Source organism: Polyodon spathula, chromosome 18 (assembly GCF_017654505.1).
Source record: "Polyodon spathula isolate WHYD16114869_AA chromosome 18, ASM1765450v1, whole genome shotgun sequence".
In the NCBI taxonomy this organism is placed as follows: Eukaryota; Metazoa; Chordata; class Actinopteri; order Acipenseriformes; family Polyodontidae; genus Polyodon; species Polyodon spathula.
In genome coordinates, this window is record NC_054551.1 from 8,814,269 (window position 1) to 8,831,776 (window position 17,508).

Below are 17,508 nucleotides of genomic sequence, written 5' to 3' on the forward strand. Positions count from 1 at the left end.
ATGTTCTGCAGTATGTAAGTCATGTACTATAATAGAAGAGTGAAGACAGTGAAGTACGATGGCTGGGCTACACACATGTAGTGCATACTGTATACATACTAATAGGAAGCCTACTATTAATAATAATGTAGTCACTTTCTTACACTATACACATTTTATTTCTTATTTGAGTTAAATTCATTCATTCATAAAGATCTTTTTGTTTTAATTTACAGTTGAAAGCTCTATGAGTCTGCTCCATTATTCTGCACAATTCAGAACTCAATCCTAAAATAATGCCTGTTACCAGTCCTGTTGACTGAACCTGTAGCTCAGTTTAAACGTAACTGAATTCTGTTCCCCTTGTTAAGTATAAACAGCCTGGTGTCCGCGGTATGTTTCAGTTATGTTTAGCCACACACAGAGTCTTTGGCTGGAATAAGAGGTTGGTATACAGTCAGAGTTTAACTCTTAATACATGCAGTACCCAAAACCTGGACTGCAGCAGCATTTGTGTAGTAGAAAGAGGAAAGAGATGAATGGTGCTCTGAGCATTATCATAAACTTGACTGCATAAGCCATATACTCTAGCAGCTTTTTGATTGGAAGATCGGAAGTTTGAAACCTCACCTAATTACTATTTTGTTAACTGTGTGCATTATAATGTGATTCCCTGATCCCTGTTTGCCATTATGTCTCTTGACGAGTCAAGACAGTGATGGATTTCGATATTTAGCTACTGCATTTTAATTATTTAGGGGGATATTGCCCTATGTGACCACATTGAATATGCAAATACACTAATATTAAGCAACAGTTTGTGTTCACATAGCAGTTCCTATTTGGTTGATATCAGTTCCTAAGAGCTTTCTGACTTTACATAGTAAACAGTTTGAATCTTCATTTGCCAGTTGTAAATACATTAGGAAAATATAAAGATGGGAATAAAGTGGAGGCTGGCATATGTACATTTTTACATTTATGTAGCGAATTGCTTATTCAGTTGTGATGAAACTTGGTTTGGACATTCTTTGGTTTTTAAGACTAACATAATCTGAGAATAGAAGGAGATTTCTGTGTGTCTGGATTAATACCTGTGTATGCACCTCACAGTGTTTATGTATATAGAAGGTGATTTTAGGTCATTGGTGATACTGATGGATCTAATTTTGCATTTACCGCTGTGGAGATACTGAAACCCTTATTTTGTTATATTGATTCATTTATTTTTTTAGTAAAATCTTATGTAATGTTGTAAACTTGACAACTCTTATTAGCTTGCTCTTATATTTGTATCCAGTTTGTAAACTAGAGAAAACAGAAACAGCAAGAATGTGCAAATCATGTCCTAATTAACCCTGATACTCCAATAAGTTAATTAGCAAAACTATATACTGTAGACATCAGTCTTTCTCACTTGAATAATAAGGGCCAGCATACAGTGATCTTGTATGTAGAGCCGGCAGAATTCTACACGACACGTCTTTTTCTTACAGTCCCTGCGATTGGAGGGAATCATGTGATAGGGCAAAATGGTGAGTTTGAGTTTCATGATCTACAGATTACATTCCTAGATAAACAGGAAACGTGTTTTGCAACATTGCTCTTAATAATTTGCTTTGTCTAAGGCAACCAGTACAACAAAAGTGACAAACGTATTCTCCCATCACATTAATTCTGCTTATCAAGCCGTACATGCTGTTTATGTTGCGGTTCCTCACAGAAGCCACATTGACACAAAACCCACAAGTGTGTTTTTTTCACACTTATCTACACACCATACTCTACACTGCTAAGGGGAAAAAAGTTTTTATTGAGAAAAAAATAATATATTAAAAATACAAAACTGGATCATAATTGGATAAGTCTCCACCGCCTTGAGTTAATACTTGGTGGAAGCGCCTTTGGCAGGAATTACAATTGTGAGTCTGTTGGGATAGGTCTACCAACTTTGCACTCCTAGATCTGGCAATATTTGACCATTCTTTTTTACAAAATTTTTCAAGCTCTGTCAATTCCTTGGGGAACATTGATGGACAGCAATCTTCAAGTCATGCCACACATTTTCTATTGGATTTAGGTCATGGCTCTGACTGGGTCACTCAAGAACATTTATCTTTTTGTTCCTTAGCCACTCCAGTGTAGCTTTGGTTGTGTGCTTTGGGTTATTGTCATGCTGAAAGGTGAACTTCCGTCCCAGTTTCAGCTTTCTTGTAGAGGGCAGCAGGTTTTCCTCAAGGACTTCTCTGTACTTGGCTCCACTAATTTTCCCTTCTATCCTGACAAGTGCCCCAGTCCCTGCCAATGAGAAACATCCCCATAACATGATGCTGCCACCACCATGCTTCACAGTAGGGATGGTGTTATTTGGGTGATGCGCTGTGTTGGGTTTGCGCCAAATATAACACTTTGCATTTAGGCAAAAAAGTTCCATTTTAGTTTCGTCAGACCACAAAACTTTTTGCCACATGGCTACAGAATCTCCTGAGTGTTTTTTTGCATAGTTCAAACGGGATTTAAGGTGTTGTTTTCTTGAGTAATGGCTTCCTTCTTGCCACCCTACCATACAGGGCAGATTTGATTAATCTCCTTCTTGCTCAGTCATCCAGTTTGGAGGGACGGCCTGATCTAGGCATGGTCTTGGTGGTGCCATACACCTTCCACTTCTTAATAATCATCTTGACCGTGCTCCATGGGATATTCAAGGCCTTTGATATTTTTTTATACCCATCCCCTGATCTGTGCTTTTCAACAACTTTGTCCCGGAGTTCTTTTGAGAGCGCCTTGGTGATCATGGTTGAGTCTTTGCTTTGAAATGCACTAACCAGCAGAGGGAACCTACAGGAACTGCTGAATTTATCCTGAAATCAAGTGAATCATTAGAATTTAACACAGGTAGAGGCCACTTGGTGTGTGATTCTGAAGGCGATTGGTTACACCTGAGTTAATTTAGGATTGGGGGGGGGGGGGGGGGGGGGGGGGGGGGGGTTAATGGGGGGTGGACACTTATCAACCAAGCTATTTCAGTTTTTATTTTCAATTAATGTTCTACAAATTTCTAGAATATTTTTTCACTGGAAGTTGTGGGGTAGGATGTGTAGATAAATGAAAAAAGATATTTTAGTGCATTTTAATTCCAGGCTATAATGCAACAAAAGGCGAACATTTTGAAAGGGAGTGTAGACTTTCTGTAGGCACTGTATATATATATTTTTAAAAAGTTTTGTACAGAAAACAAGTTAACATCAAAAGGAAATATTTTTGTATGTGTATAATAATGGTTAAAATCTAGAATGGTGCATGTAACACTTTACATACAATAACAAGAAACACATAGCACAGATTATGCTTTCTTTTACTCTCAGACAGTTGTAACTAACTACAAAATTAAACAGCGGTTGTGTAGCTTGGATGCTAATAAATCTAGTCCTACAACGATTTTGTTTAATTAGTTTAATTTTTTTCAACTAATTGTAATTGAGTGGATACGCCTTCAAGTGATTCATTAATAGCAATTATCGACTGTGGATATTTTTGTTGACTGTTGGGACTTTACAGGATCCTTTTCTGCAACATTTGCATGTACTTATCTTTGCTGATAAAGCTGTCCATGAAAGCAATTCCAGGTAATAAATATATCCTGTTAGCACAAGTTTTAATTCAGCAAGAGACTAGAACCTACAAATTAACTAGGAAGTCGTGGGTATTGAATTGACCACTTGGATTGCTACAATTCAAGTTATTATCCTGTTACCTGCAAAGAACCATGTGTTTATATATATATATATATATATATATATATATATATATATATATATATATATATATATATATATATATATATAATATATATATAAGAAAAGATTTACTGGGTTATTGCAACGACCTGAAAGCAGCACACTAACCCCGTACTAACCCCGTGGTTAGTACGGAGCTACGTATTAAACTAGTACGCAAGTTAGTACCAATTGCAACAAACTTGGCAGCTCAAGATATTCCCCAGGTGCGTACTAAAAAGGATCTCAATTGCAAAGAACCCAAAATAACTGCTGCTGCCCTCTAGAGGATACTAAGTACAATACTAAGTTAGTCTAACACTTTCTATAGACTAACGATTTATAGTACCGCACTAAGCGGAACAAATGTGAAAAACCCCAAAATGTATTGACAACTTTTGTAACTGAAAAATTAATAATCACAAATCCATACCGTATACCTAAATTTTACATATGAAAGACATATTTACTTGCATATTATCTTTTTATATAAGGGATATCATTGCTGGCATTGCAATATATTCGTGTAACGTTGGAATGAGTTTCGTGACTGTAGCAGGGCGAGCAGACCTGTTCAGGTTGTTTATTTTTAGAAAGGGGTCTCCCCCTCCGCCCATGTGTTATTTTGCATTTATTTACTATTTGTTTAATATTTAGTTATATATATATATATATATATATATATATATATATATATATATATATATATATATATATATATATATATATATATATGACGGCGGAATGCCGTGTGTTTTGTTATTGTTTTGGCGGCGTAGCTCTCCATGCGTTTATTCTGTTTTTATTTTGAAATGTGTTCCGGTGGGGGAGTAACTCGTTCTCTGCTAGCAATTAATTAAACCTTGTGCAGAAGGTGGCCATCTCCCGAATTAAGTGGTTAATTTGTTGCTATTTGGGAGATGGTCACCTGTATAAATACCTGCAGCCCCCTGCACTTCAGGTGGGTGTACGGAGGAGAGTACGAGAGCAAGGAGGGAGAAATTAATTTAAAAGTTACAGGATCAGTGACAACAATCTGCCCAGCCTGACCTGTGTGTGGTTTATTGTGTGCTTGAGATTTGTTTTTGTTTATCTCTTTTATTAGTGCTCTGTGAGCAGTGTTTTTTTTTTTTTTTTTTTTTGTTAAACCTTTTATTTTATTTTTGTATTCAAATAAACATCTTTTTCACTGCAGTACTACCTTACCTCTTTGTTTTTGTTGAGTAGACCACCAGATGAAGCTGCAGATGCTACAATATTAAGGTTGTTCAATAAGCAATTAGAATCTGCTTGTGGGGAGTCATGTACTAATAAGGAAAAGCAGTTTTTGTTTTGTTTTTTCATCTTCTTCCATACAGTATTTTAAGCTAAATTAATTCAACAGGTAATCACAAGATGTTTTGCAGACGTATTGAACAGCACCCTGTGACTGGGTTCTTCAGAAAGAAGACATGCACTTAGTAGTAAAAGTAGCAGTTTATTGGTTGTGAAAGATATGCCTGATGGCGCATGAACATGATAACCAGCAGATACTTAATATGTTCACATTACAATCTGGCCCATGGCCTTATCCATTGGAACTCGATAGCTGCCCCTATACTGGCTGAGCTAAGATGAATGCAATACAGTGATTAAGAATGGCCTGACCAGTGGGCAAGACAAGTGGCACATGAGGCCACCAGGAAGGAGGAGGACCAAACAAAGAAACGACAGGGGTTTGTGGGCAGAGAGACCTATTTAAATGGTCAAACTGGTAACTTATGAGATTGATGGGTGGGGTCTCCTTTCGGAAAGACAACACGTTTCCAATTCTAAGACCATGGATTTTGACAGGAGATGGCAAAGTATCATCAGTTGTGCTCTCTATCCGTTTAATGTGTGATCAGAGCTTTTAAATTACCTGTGTCACCAGTACTTTACAACTACAGTTGTCTCTGGCTAAGAAACCCCTCAGAAAGGAAGCAAAGTGTTCTTTTAGGGGAAGTATTCTCTAAGACGGCGTTGACCACCAGACACAATATGAATCGATAAATAAATAAATAAAATGTTTTACTTGGCACGTGCATCAACATATGAAATGAACTGAATAGGCAAGTGTATGTTAATAAACTATAATAATAAAGTAACAAACTAACGCTAATAAACTGTCAAACTAAATTAACATAGCACCCCTACACACGTTAAAAAATGCAGCAGCAGCAGCTCTACATTAATTATCAATACATGTACAAGCGCAATATTCAAGACATGCACAACATTATATAACAGAATGGTGAAGCAACTCACCAGAACTGAAAACACAAATTGCTTGGCGACTTGTATCCAATTCACCATTTTTTTCAACAGCTCAAACAGTTCTCAACTTTTTGTAGCTAAAGAAACAGCGGCACCTTTTGAACTTCAGAATACAAAACCAATCAATGATATGTGGCAGTTCTTAAAAGATTAAATAATCCAATCAGTATGCCTTACGATGATAAATCACTTTTGAAAAGACTGAATAAGTCATTTTAATTTAAGTTTGATGACGATGAGATGTCAGGCTACAAAACAGTACTGTATCAGTTGTGAAAGAAACACCATCGGTGCCAAGGAGTTCTTTTAAGCAAAGTTCCTGTTCCTTTAGCTGGAGCATTTACAATGGGAAAAAATCAGTTTCACTACAAGGGGTTCTCTTCTGTCGTTTACTTTAGCACACCCATACTGTGAGGGCTCCACACCCTCACGGAACGGGTGTATTTACACTAGCAAATACCCGAGCCGAGCCAGAACCAAGCTGTGAAACTCCAGCCTCGCGACATATTTGAATCTGGCTCGGGCCGGAGCAGACTGTGGGCGGGGTTAATGCATTTCACGCTCAAGCGTCATGCCAAGAGAAAGTGACAACCCTCAGGACCACAATGTTTTCCTAACTCCTTACCTTTACACTGTGAGACACATAACACACATCTGACTTCAATACAAAATAAAATAACTCCCTCTCTATAATGCACATATAGTGAAGCAAAAACGTCACTTTCCGTGAATTAATCATGCATAAAGCACCACGTAATCAATGCTATATTTTTTACAAAAAAAAAAAAAAAAAAAAGTAACATTCCCACTCATGGGTCATTTTATTTAGCAGTTTCTAAACTATAAATAGCCTGGCTAAACAGCAGTCGGGAGTTCAATTTGAAGCGACAGACAACCAAACAAAGTGCAAGAAGGAGAGCAGGCTGGGAGAGGGGCTGAAGTGTCTCGTCTCCTGGACAAAGCTGCAGCTCCTCCCGCAGCAAAAAAAGTAAATACATTAGGAAAGATAACCACGTAATAGGCCTAATATTTATTTAGTTATAAAACGAATGCTGAATAAGATGTCTCTGTTATAAAGTGCCAGCGCAGCTTTTCTTCAGTTCAGGTACTGTATCAAAAGGGAGAGACAGAAACGGAAGTTAGCCTGAGAAGTTGTTTACAGTTTGAACAACACCAGTACTGTATTTACTGTATAAATATTGCATTAGTCACTAGTATAAGGAATTGGGGTACATGCTGTGTCCGTTATAACCGAGAGCCTGGCTGACACTACTGATCGATGCATCAAAAATAAAATAGAATTATTAAACCACATGTCATTTCATTTTATAAGGATGTAATTAAATGATGTATACCTGTAATATGGTTCCCTATCTTTGCGCGCATTCTCCGTACTTTTCCGCATTAAAAAAAATAGCCATGATAAAAAATTATTTTATTAAATTGATGCTTAGTTGTATTTTTGCAGTCTGTGACAATTAATTTAATCGACTCTGCACGTTCGTTATGCGTGACATCTCTCAGCTCAGCTCGCCTTTCTCTAGTGTAAAAGCAATTCCAGCTACCCAAGCCGTACCAGGCTGCCTCTACTTGGCACTGGCTCGGCTCGGGGTGCAGGTGGAAAAGGGGCATTAGGCGAAGTGTTCTCTTAGGAGATGTTCCTATACGCGGAGACTACTGCACCTTGAGGCTTTCTTGATTTTCTCAATCTTAATCTTTGCACTTGTGTTGACATGCATGTGTAGTGGATATGTTTCTACTTCATACAGTATTGTTTAACATATTTTGAGCAATCCATGTTTGGGAAATAAACCAAAAAAAAAGTGCTTTTATTTTAATTTGCCATATAAATATTTGGCTGTATAATATAGCACACAATTCATATTTAAAAAGTATATATTACTACCATGGTAAAGTATAATATTTTCACTGACAGTGCATTTTGCAAACCCTATTGTGGTCTCTTATGTTAAGTAGGTTTTAATATTTAAGTTGCTTTGTCTATTGGAAGCAATGAGTGCATATGTCAGTATTCAAAAATTTGCAGCAATATATTATACACGTATTAAAAAGTTTTCAATCCACTTAAAGATTATTCAGAAAATATCATGTTTTTTGCTCTTTATAATGTTTGAGAAAGATCATGATATCTGCTTTTAGATTATCCCCCCACCCCCCTAAGAAATATTCCAAAGATGCTTTTTACATTAATTTCATAATTTAGCTGACGTCACAGTACCTCCACACACCCTTGTTTTAAATCACACTCTCTGTCTTCACCTCATGGAAACCAAAATCCAGTTTGATTTAAAAAAATAAGTTAAAAGAAAAAAGATTTGTTTGAATTTCTTCTGACATTTTGAGTTTGAAAAAAGTAGCCTAGTTTATTTTTCCTTATATAACTAATTGTTAGACCCAGATGTTAGAGTGATGATGCAATTGCGTTGAGATAGAACTCTATTGTGACCTTAAAAAAAAAAAATTTTAAACGCCAACCACAATTCACTGCAATGTATAAAACAAAGAAACAAAAAGCTTTATTTTCTTTTTTCATGGCACAGGGATTGGTTGGAGGGGGTGTCAAGTACAACTTAATATTGATCTACTGTATAAACACTGCTGGTTATATTATCAATTTTAAACAGACAGTTGTATAATGATGGCAGATTTAACATGGAAGCATGCATAACATTTGATGTGATACCCATTGTGCCAGCTCTGTCTACCTAGTGTGATTTACAATGAATTGTGGAAGTATGATAGCAATCCCCCGGTTCTTGAACAGAGGGAATAAAACTACTACATCAAGCATGTAATTAATTTGTACATGTGCTGTAGCTGCTTTATACAAATAATATAAGGTCTGGTAGAGAAGGTGCCTTTGATTTAAACATAGTGTATATGAAATGACCTGCACAGATAGGAGATTTGTACTTATTTGTAAATAATAATTTATAATATACTTAAAAAATGTAACAGTTGTCCAGTAGTGCACACAAGCAAGTTATTTCCAGTTGTGAAACCTACGTAATAATGACAAAAAAAAAGATAATAATAAAATAACTATCATGGTAAAATATACTGAGGGTACAATACTTTAATTACATGCATAGAAAGCAAACACACACACACACATATGTGTGTGTGTGTGTGTGTGTAGAAAAATAAATGTAACAGACCATTTATAGTAATGTTTAAATTTTTTCCATAGCATTTGTTATCCAGATTGAATGCACTGTCTACAAGCACACTTGCTCTCACAGCACATCTCTGTGCACACGGCAGCAGTAGCAGCTTAAAGTCAGTAGATGGCTGTAGAAAAGTATGTTGAACAATTTAGTATTAGACCAGTAAGATTGTGCAAGGCCTTGACCTGACTGGTTGCAGCGTTTATCTGGAGTGCATTTAAAGAGATAAAGCATGCATGCTTGAGACTTTAGCGTGCTTGGCAATAGCATGTGGATTGAGCAGCTATAGGGTTTTTTTTTCTTTTCTGTTCTTTCCCAGCTTGTCACCTTGTGGTTTTTTCTTTTTGCAAAAGAAAACAGGCAGATTGCTTGAGATCTCGCTGCTCAACGACCTCACCTTACCTGGCTAACAACATCTTTATAAACTTGCTTTTACCCAAAGAAGTGATTGAACTTTCATGCAAATTCTTTATTGAATTAGGGGGTCGAAATTCTCTGCTTGCAGTCCAGGGAGTGGTGTGTGTCTTGTGTGTGTGTGTGTGTGTGTGTAGTCTATGTATGCCTCCCCTCCCCTCCCCTCCACCACCTTGCTTACTTTTGCCTACACAGTTGTACATGACTGCCTTAGTGCACGGACCTGCTCATTAAAAAGACTCTACAAGAACTGTTACCTAAGCAAGGCTTGTCAGTAAAAAGGAGAGGAAGAGAAAAGGGTAAAATAAGTTAGAAAGAAAATAAGGGGAGAAAAAGACAGCCAGAAGCCATTTTTTTCCCCCACGAGCAAAAACAGCTGCTGAACAACTGTCATTCTAATAAATAAAACAAAATCTTGTATAAAAAGAAGAGAACTGTGAGCACTTGACAGAAAAGGGCAAGAGCATCTTCCCACTGGTTTCAATATCTTAGCTGAAGAACTTGCTAAAGTCAGGAGATTCTTTTCACTGTCGGAGCCTGTGATCCCCATTTCAAGATGATGATGTATTTGTGGGTAGGTAGTGTTTATCTCTGTGACTTTTTTTGTTTTTACCCTTTGGTTTGCATCTTGACTATTAGTAAATACATTTTATGTGACAGAACAGCACATATATGTTTTCAGCAGATTTGTCTAATAAGCAAGAGCAGCCTTGGTTCAGTAATTCACAGTATTAGTATATTTCAGTTTGCTGTTATTAATAAAATAGTCAGTTCTTGTGTACTCTTAGGGAATGTATTTGGTTTGGTGAGTCAGCATAAGTGTTTGTTATTATTTGGCTTGCTTTTCACTGATTTCAAAGATACACCTGGGTTCAGTGTTCTCTGTCAAGTTCAAATTGTTTGCATTCTCAGAAATATGTGCTGTGTACTATATAGAACTGTTGAAGAGTTCATAGTTAATGTATTGGATCTTTTTTCATACAGTACATACAGTAGAAATTGAATTTAACATTAGTCATCATTTGTGTGGTTTTAGCAATGTACATGCGCTTTATTGTTAACATGCATTATTTCGGTAAATAATATATGTTTTACTATATTTTGCTTACAGTACTGTATGTATATAATTACACCCCCCTCCCACACACACCTTTATAAAAGCATTCAATTTTAAGCTAATGTTGGACTAGAAAATATATATTTTTTACATCATACCATCAGGAGAATCAAACAGTTGACACTTGACTGCTATGTGCCTTTGTCAGATAACTCAAATGCATCAATGTTTCAAAAGTACACACATCTTCCCACAAACTTGACTTGTGCAGCTTTACTTACAAAAAAGGCAAGGGGGTGCCTTGCTCTTTTAGAAAGATGCTGCCGTACTTCCACTGGTAACGTTGGTTTGATTTGTTTCTCTTGTTGAATCAAAGAGTTGTACTTACAGCCAAATGAGTCATTTCTATTTTGATTAGGTTTTTTTTGATGTGAGCTCTCAAATTAAATAAAAAATGGAAAGGAAGTAGATATATATATATATATATATATATATATATATATATATATATATATATATATTTTTTTTTTTTTTTTTTTTTTTGACATTACATAAATATGTTTTAACACTGGTAAAATAAGAAATAGCATATATTTTAACATGATTTAGAATACATTTTCTTTTTGTATGGTACAAATCTATGTGGTCTGTGGACTGTATTCCAAATTCTCCAGTATACACATATCAAGTGATTGTGAACCAAATATAAGAAGCTATAGTATAACTAATTTCATTATTAAATGTATTCAGGTTTAATAATTGTTTAAAGATGTTGCCTAACCTTTCTACTTAATATAAGAAAACAAAAAACTGGTGCATTGACTAATAATTATTGGGGGGAGGGGGAGACTCCTAACAATGCCTCTTCCTATTGCTGTCCCTGCTATTATCATGAAATCTCTAAGCTCAGAAAATGTTGCACAAGCTGGTCGGTCATGCAGTACATTTAGAGCAACCAGATGACTTGTTCCAAGAGGAGCCTCAGAAGATGAAAGCTAATCACGCTGAACAAATCAGAATTAGTGCACTGGTTCAATGTAAATCTGGCTACAAAATAAAAGAGCACTGAAAAAAGGCATTTCAGTTTGGGATGTTTTATTTATTATTATTTATTTATTTATTATTTATTTTATATATTATCAAAAGTCATTATCTTTCTGGCGTGAAAGATTTTTAAAGATCCGTTTTTATTTTGTCAAAAAAATAAATAAATAAAATAAGGTTTGATTTTGGTATACTTTTTGATATGTTATCCTTGTGATTTCATTTTTTGTGTCACATTGCCCAAATCGATAAAGAACAGATGTATTTACAGTGTTCACAAACTAAACACTACACACTGATCTGTGTTCTGTGGATCCCACACAAGACGTAAAATGCATTTGAAATAGGTGTGTACACATAATTGAATTAAATATTTTAACAAAAAAATTCTATTGATCAAAGCTTGCAATAGGAGTGATCGGACATTACACATCAGAGCAAGTCCACCCCACAGTGGTGTCTTGAAAAAAGAACAGCTGACACCCATGCTTTTCTGTTTCGGCGTGTGTTTATACTAGCAGATGTATTTTTTACAGGCTTTAATATCTGAAGCAACTCTAGATTTTAGTTATGTGTTTTTCAATGTGAAATTTGACTGTAGAAAAGAAGCCTCCCCACCCCTTGCATTTACACAATATCCAACACTTTATTAAAGCTTCTTCTTTTGTGTTCGAGGTTCCAGCTAGAATGAAAGGACACAAGCAATTGCACAATGGGAATGCCTGGGTTTAGCTTGAATACAGTATTTTTTAATTTGTTCTCAAGTCTTCTTTAATCTGCTTCATTATTTTGTAATGCCATGTCAATATGTAATGATAGAACACACACATACAGTGCTGGACAGAACCTAGTTAAAACGATGATCCCTGCACACAGAATTTATTTGGACATTTGGAACTGGGAAAACATCCAGGTGCTCTGATACATCAGGCACAAGCGTGGACTTTAAAATTCAAAGCAGCTTTTCTGGTAAACTATGGGTGTTAGCAAAATTAGTATAATAAAAGTACAGTATTTTTCTAAAAGTGCATTTAATTGTACAGCAATTCTGTGTTGAATGGTTTAGTTTTGTTTTTCACACAAGTTGTCTGAAAATAATGAACTGATAATGTGAGCCATCCCTTATGTATTTTTATTTTTACTGATGTTCTCCTACATGGTTAAGTTCCAAGATATATTTTAGATGACATACATTATAAATCAGCTATTTATTTATTGCATTATACTGTAATGAAAATGTATTATTATTATTATTATTATTATTATTATTATTATTATTATTATTATTTTATTATTATTATTATTATTATTTAAATATACATTTGGAGAAATATTTCTGTTTTCCTTTAATAAATATGGTTTCTGATGGAAAGATAGGAAAGGATATTCTCATATAATCTGAAGTTTGATTTCTCCAAGAGGTGGATTTTTGTTTTTGGCCTTTTGCTTAAGGTAACAGATCTGTTTTTCACTTGATTTGAATTCCTAAAATTCCACTTACAGGACAGTACTTGTGTTACATGAATGAAGTTCTGATGCTTATAGTTAGGCATAATAATAATAATAATAATAATAATAATAATAATAATAATAATCTTGGATTTGTATTAATCGCTAACATACGTCTGTAAATCTAGTCATATGAAAATCTATTAACGAAGTCTTTAAACTTTAACGTTTAAACTTTGACTTAATCTACTACTGAGTTGGGTAACGAGTCGAAACGTCATCAATAAACACTTACAGTCACGCGATGACACATTCTTAAACTCACCGCTAAGAATCTAAGTATATATATATATATATATATATATATATATATATATATATATATATATATATATATATATATATATATATATATATATAAAAAACTGTATATTAAAATATGCACAACTAAGGATAATGTGAGCCAATGCTTTAAAGCAGAGTGCATATTTTATTAACGTGACAGACACTGATGAGCGATGGATGAAAAGCCACAGTTCCTACAGTAGCTGTCACATCTTGATGCTCTAAGATGCACTTTAAAGGAAATGCTCTTTTTATTTTCTTTTTTGTATTTGAGTTTGAAAAGCTCATTTGAAAGCCACTCTGCCATTAACAGACTCCAGTCTAAAGAGCTGCTTTGTTGAATGTGAAAAAAAAATGTAGCCTTTAAGTTTTAATATATGTATTGCTTGTAGTATAAGTGTCACACATTTCACCAACAAACATTATGGTTGCTGTATCATTGCTTACGTAAATAAACTCTCTGTGGTTTTCGTTTTGCGTTTTTTACAGATATTGTGTGTGTGTGTTGTGTGTGTGTGTGTGTGACCACACATATATATATATATATATATATATATATAATATATATATATAATATATATATTATATATATATATATATATTAGTAAATCATTCGTGATAGCACCTTTTAACACATGGTTTAAGTATATCTCTATTTCACAGGTTGAATTCTGCATAGTTGATAATTACAGTCGGCTACCTTCTTCCCCTTTCTCCTAAGATTTCTAGAGGATCTAAATTGAGCTCAGCAACAATTGAGCACGTAAGCTGTAGTTGATAGCACATCAGCAAATTAAATTTGTTTTGACACAAACCCTCAGTCAAAGTACACAAACACAAATTGCATTTTTTTTTTATTCAGCTGTACAAAGATAATTGTGTGTGAAAATAGAATACTGTTTTGACATCCTTCCAAATGAAAGGCTTTAGAGCAAGTTAAGAAGTCAATTGTGTGTGGAACCTCAGTATATCAATGTGACATTTTCTAAAACGCAGTAAATTCAGGAAAGAAATGGGTATTAATGCATTATGTGATTCCTCAAAATACATAATTATATCAAACCAGCAAACCTGATGGGTGCATTTTCCATGATGTCAAACATTTTGCAGACTATTTTATTTTTTACCCTCACATTAAGTGATATGTATTGGGTTCTTCTGCATTCAATTCTGAGCTTTGAAAGAAATTAACACAGTATAATAATAGATAATGTAAGAATCTCAATACAAAATGGGCTTGAATTGTTACTGATTTTTATAACGCAAAAGCCCTGTAATATATTGAGACCATGCTCAGTAAAATATGAAAACAAATGCACCTTATTAGCAAGACAACGGAACGTTCAGGTGCTGCACGCTGATTGGCTGCTGAGGGTTTTAAACCGTCCATTAATATAGTTTAATGCACAACAGAACTTATTTTTGCCTAATTACAGTTCGATTAATAAATTATCAGTACACAACTTGTTAAACTTAAAACGGAGAGCCTGATTATAGATTTTTATTCCTACCCTATTGTGTCTTATTACTTGTTTACTTTTTTATCATTTCTTGCTAAAAGCAGTATATATATTTTCAGTCGCTACATTTTTAGCCATGTTTTAATGTTATTTTAGGCGTTTTGGCTAGTTATCCCCAGTCGTGGCCTTGCGCATTGCAAACCTTGCAACTACATTTGAGGCATTTGAGGTAAGTAGCTGGACAGGGCTACAATTAATTATTTGATCCTGGCTGGGATAAAATAGTCTTCTATTACTGTATTTATTGTTGGAAATGTTGAAAACCTCCAGTTTAAACTTGTCTGATGGATTATTTTTTCTCCAAAGCAGAAGACTATACAATAACATTGTTCATTTATTAAAAAAAATATATCAAAAAAAGTTTGTGTTTCTGTGTATTATTGTGTCAGTTTTATAAGTGGGATAACACGCTCCAGGGCTTGTGGGTTGTGTTGCATTAACACACAGCTTTGTTGGTATGAAGGAAGGCTCTCCACTCAGCTTCGCTTTGTGCAACACAACCCATGCCCTGCCGTGTGTTATTCCTTACTTAACTGGATACTTATTCACCTCGTTATCTTAAAATCTCTCAAAGTAAAACCCTGTTCAGGACAAACAATGCTCTGAAGTCAAATAATTTGAATTCCTTTTCTTTAGTGATAAACAGTGCTTTGTGCATCGCAGTACAATTCTGCTGACCACTCTGTTCAGTAAATGGGGCAGGCCAATAGATCATAAATGATTAAAGATGTAGCTCTCTTTCTGGCTGCTTTCAAATACTTGCCAACATTTGGAAACTGTTCAGCGGGACGCTCGTCCCGGGGGTGGGGGGTCATACACAATGTCATACACATGATACACATGGGGGGTCATACGCAAAAAGCACTCGTTATCCCTACTCAACACCACACAACCATCATGACAGTAAAAATAGACATAATGAAGCATTCCTACCTTTGTATAAGTTGGTGATCAGCAGATGTGTCAGCCGCACAAAAAGTGCAGCGTGTGGTTTTCATTAACTCTACTGTGCAGAATAATTTTTTTTTTGTTCTATGGATAAATATCAGGACTTTCTTCCTATGCATCGGGACGCGGGACATTTGCTAGGATATGAGGAGTGTCCCAACCACATAGGGACTGTTGGCATGTATGCTTTCAGTCAATGTACTCCATCCTTTCTACTAAAAAAAAAAATTATAAGAGAAGTAGAACGGGCGCAGAACCGCACCAGATCAATAGTAGTAGTGGTGCTTGTTTTATACAGTATTGGGTTAAAGAAAGTTTTCCTATATGTACAAAAACAACAGCCTTAAAAGCCTTAAAAATGTGGTCTACCTTGACAATAATACTGGTATTTTGCTTTACCTCCTAATACAGCTTTAATAAAAGGCTTCCCTACAGACATGTAAGAAATGCTGATGTAGGTTAATGAGTATGTCAATGTTTAGAATATCAGTACCCACATGTGGTGTAAAACTAAATGCCTAACCTGGTCACACACTGTCACCCTGCCCGCTCAACATGTCACTGTGATTCATGTCCGAGAGTTGTTTAGGAAATACCTGCTAATAAACCACTCCTGTCGGGCTTGAATTATTAACCCTAATGAGTTCAGATAGTTGCAGGATCACCAATAGAAACAGTGGAAGCTCTGTATTGGGGATTGTTTTGTTATGAGGACCCTGGCTCTGCTATTAAAGCAATGCAGCTATTTGGGTTTGCTGTGGCTGTCAGGTTCAAGTGAAAATGTAAAGGGACAGAGTAGAGAAAGGCATCCACGATATTGGTCGGAACCACTGTTCTCTGTGCACGTCACAACTTCATCCTCGAGTTAAGACTTTCGTCATTTGTGTTCTGAATGCAATCACCATTGTTTAGCTTAGTTGAGTTGATATTTAGATGGCGGTTATCCAAACAGTTTATTTAATTATTTGATGAAGGTTGCCCTTCTAAACCATGTGTGAAGTACACTGCAGTAAGGTAGCTTTATACAGCATCGTCTTGGAGGAGAGAGTGTGCGTGTGCGTGTGCGTGTGCGTGTGTGTGTGTGAGGACTTGTTAACCAATCATAAATAGTACAGCTGTCAAAACGCACAAGTGGCCATGATATTTAGCATCTCTGTAACTAAATGTAATAGTCCTTTACAGAATATAACTTTTTTTTTTTTTATTAACTTCACTTACGTTATTTTTGAAGCACTAAAATGCAATCTCAAGACATGATCCAAAGAATTCTTGAAAAATAAAAAGTTTACTGCACTTTTCTTTCTACACAGTTGAACAAGAGCTTTTGTCCAAAATGCCGTAAACCTTTTGTGTACATGCAAAAAAACATTACAAATATATATATATATATATATATATATATATATATATATATATATATATATATATATATACATATTATATAGATATATATATCCATAAGTATTCAGGTTAATAGAAATGTCCTGTAAAAA

The 17,508-nt window shown here is 35.2% G+C and overlaps 1 protein-coding gene across 20 annotated transcripts in view; it reads left to right on the top strand.

Annotated features, from left to right (window-relative positions):
- The window catches only part of LOC121330646 (RNA binding protein fox-1 homolog 1-like), an 879,666-nt gene that overhangs the window by 624,241 nt on the left and 237,917 nt on the right, over nt 1–17,508 (top strand). Inside the window, exon 1 of one of the 20 annotated variants that reach the window (XM_041277321.1) lies at nt 10,052–10,226. The exons of the other annotated variants lie outside the window; for them this stretch is intronic. Coding sequence (XP_041133255.1) covers nt 10,209–10,226 — 18 coding nt within the window. The 5' untranslated portion in view covers nt 10,052–10,208. Of the gene's footprint in view, nt 1–10,051; nt 10,227–17,508 lie in introns of those variants that run through there. 20 annotated transcript variants of the gene reach the window in all.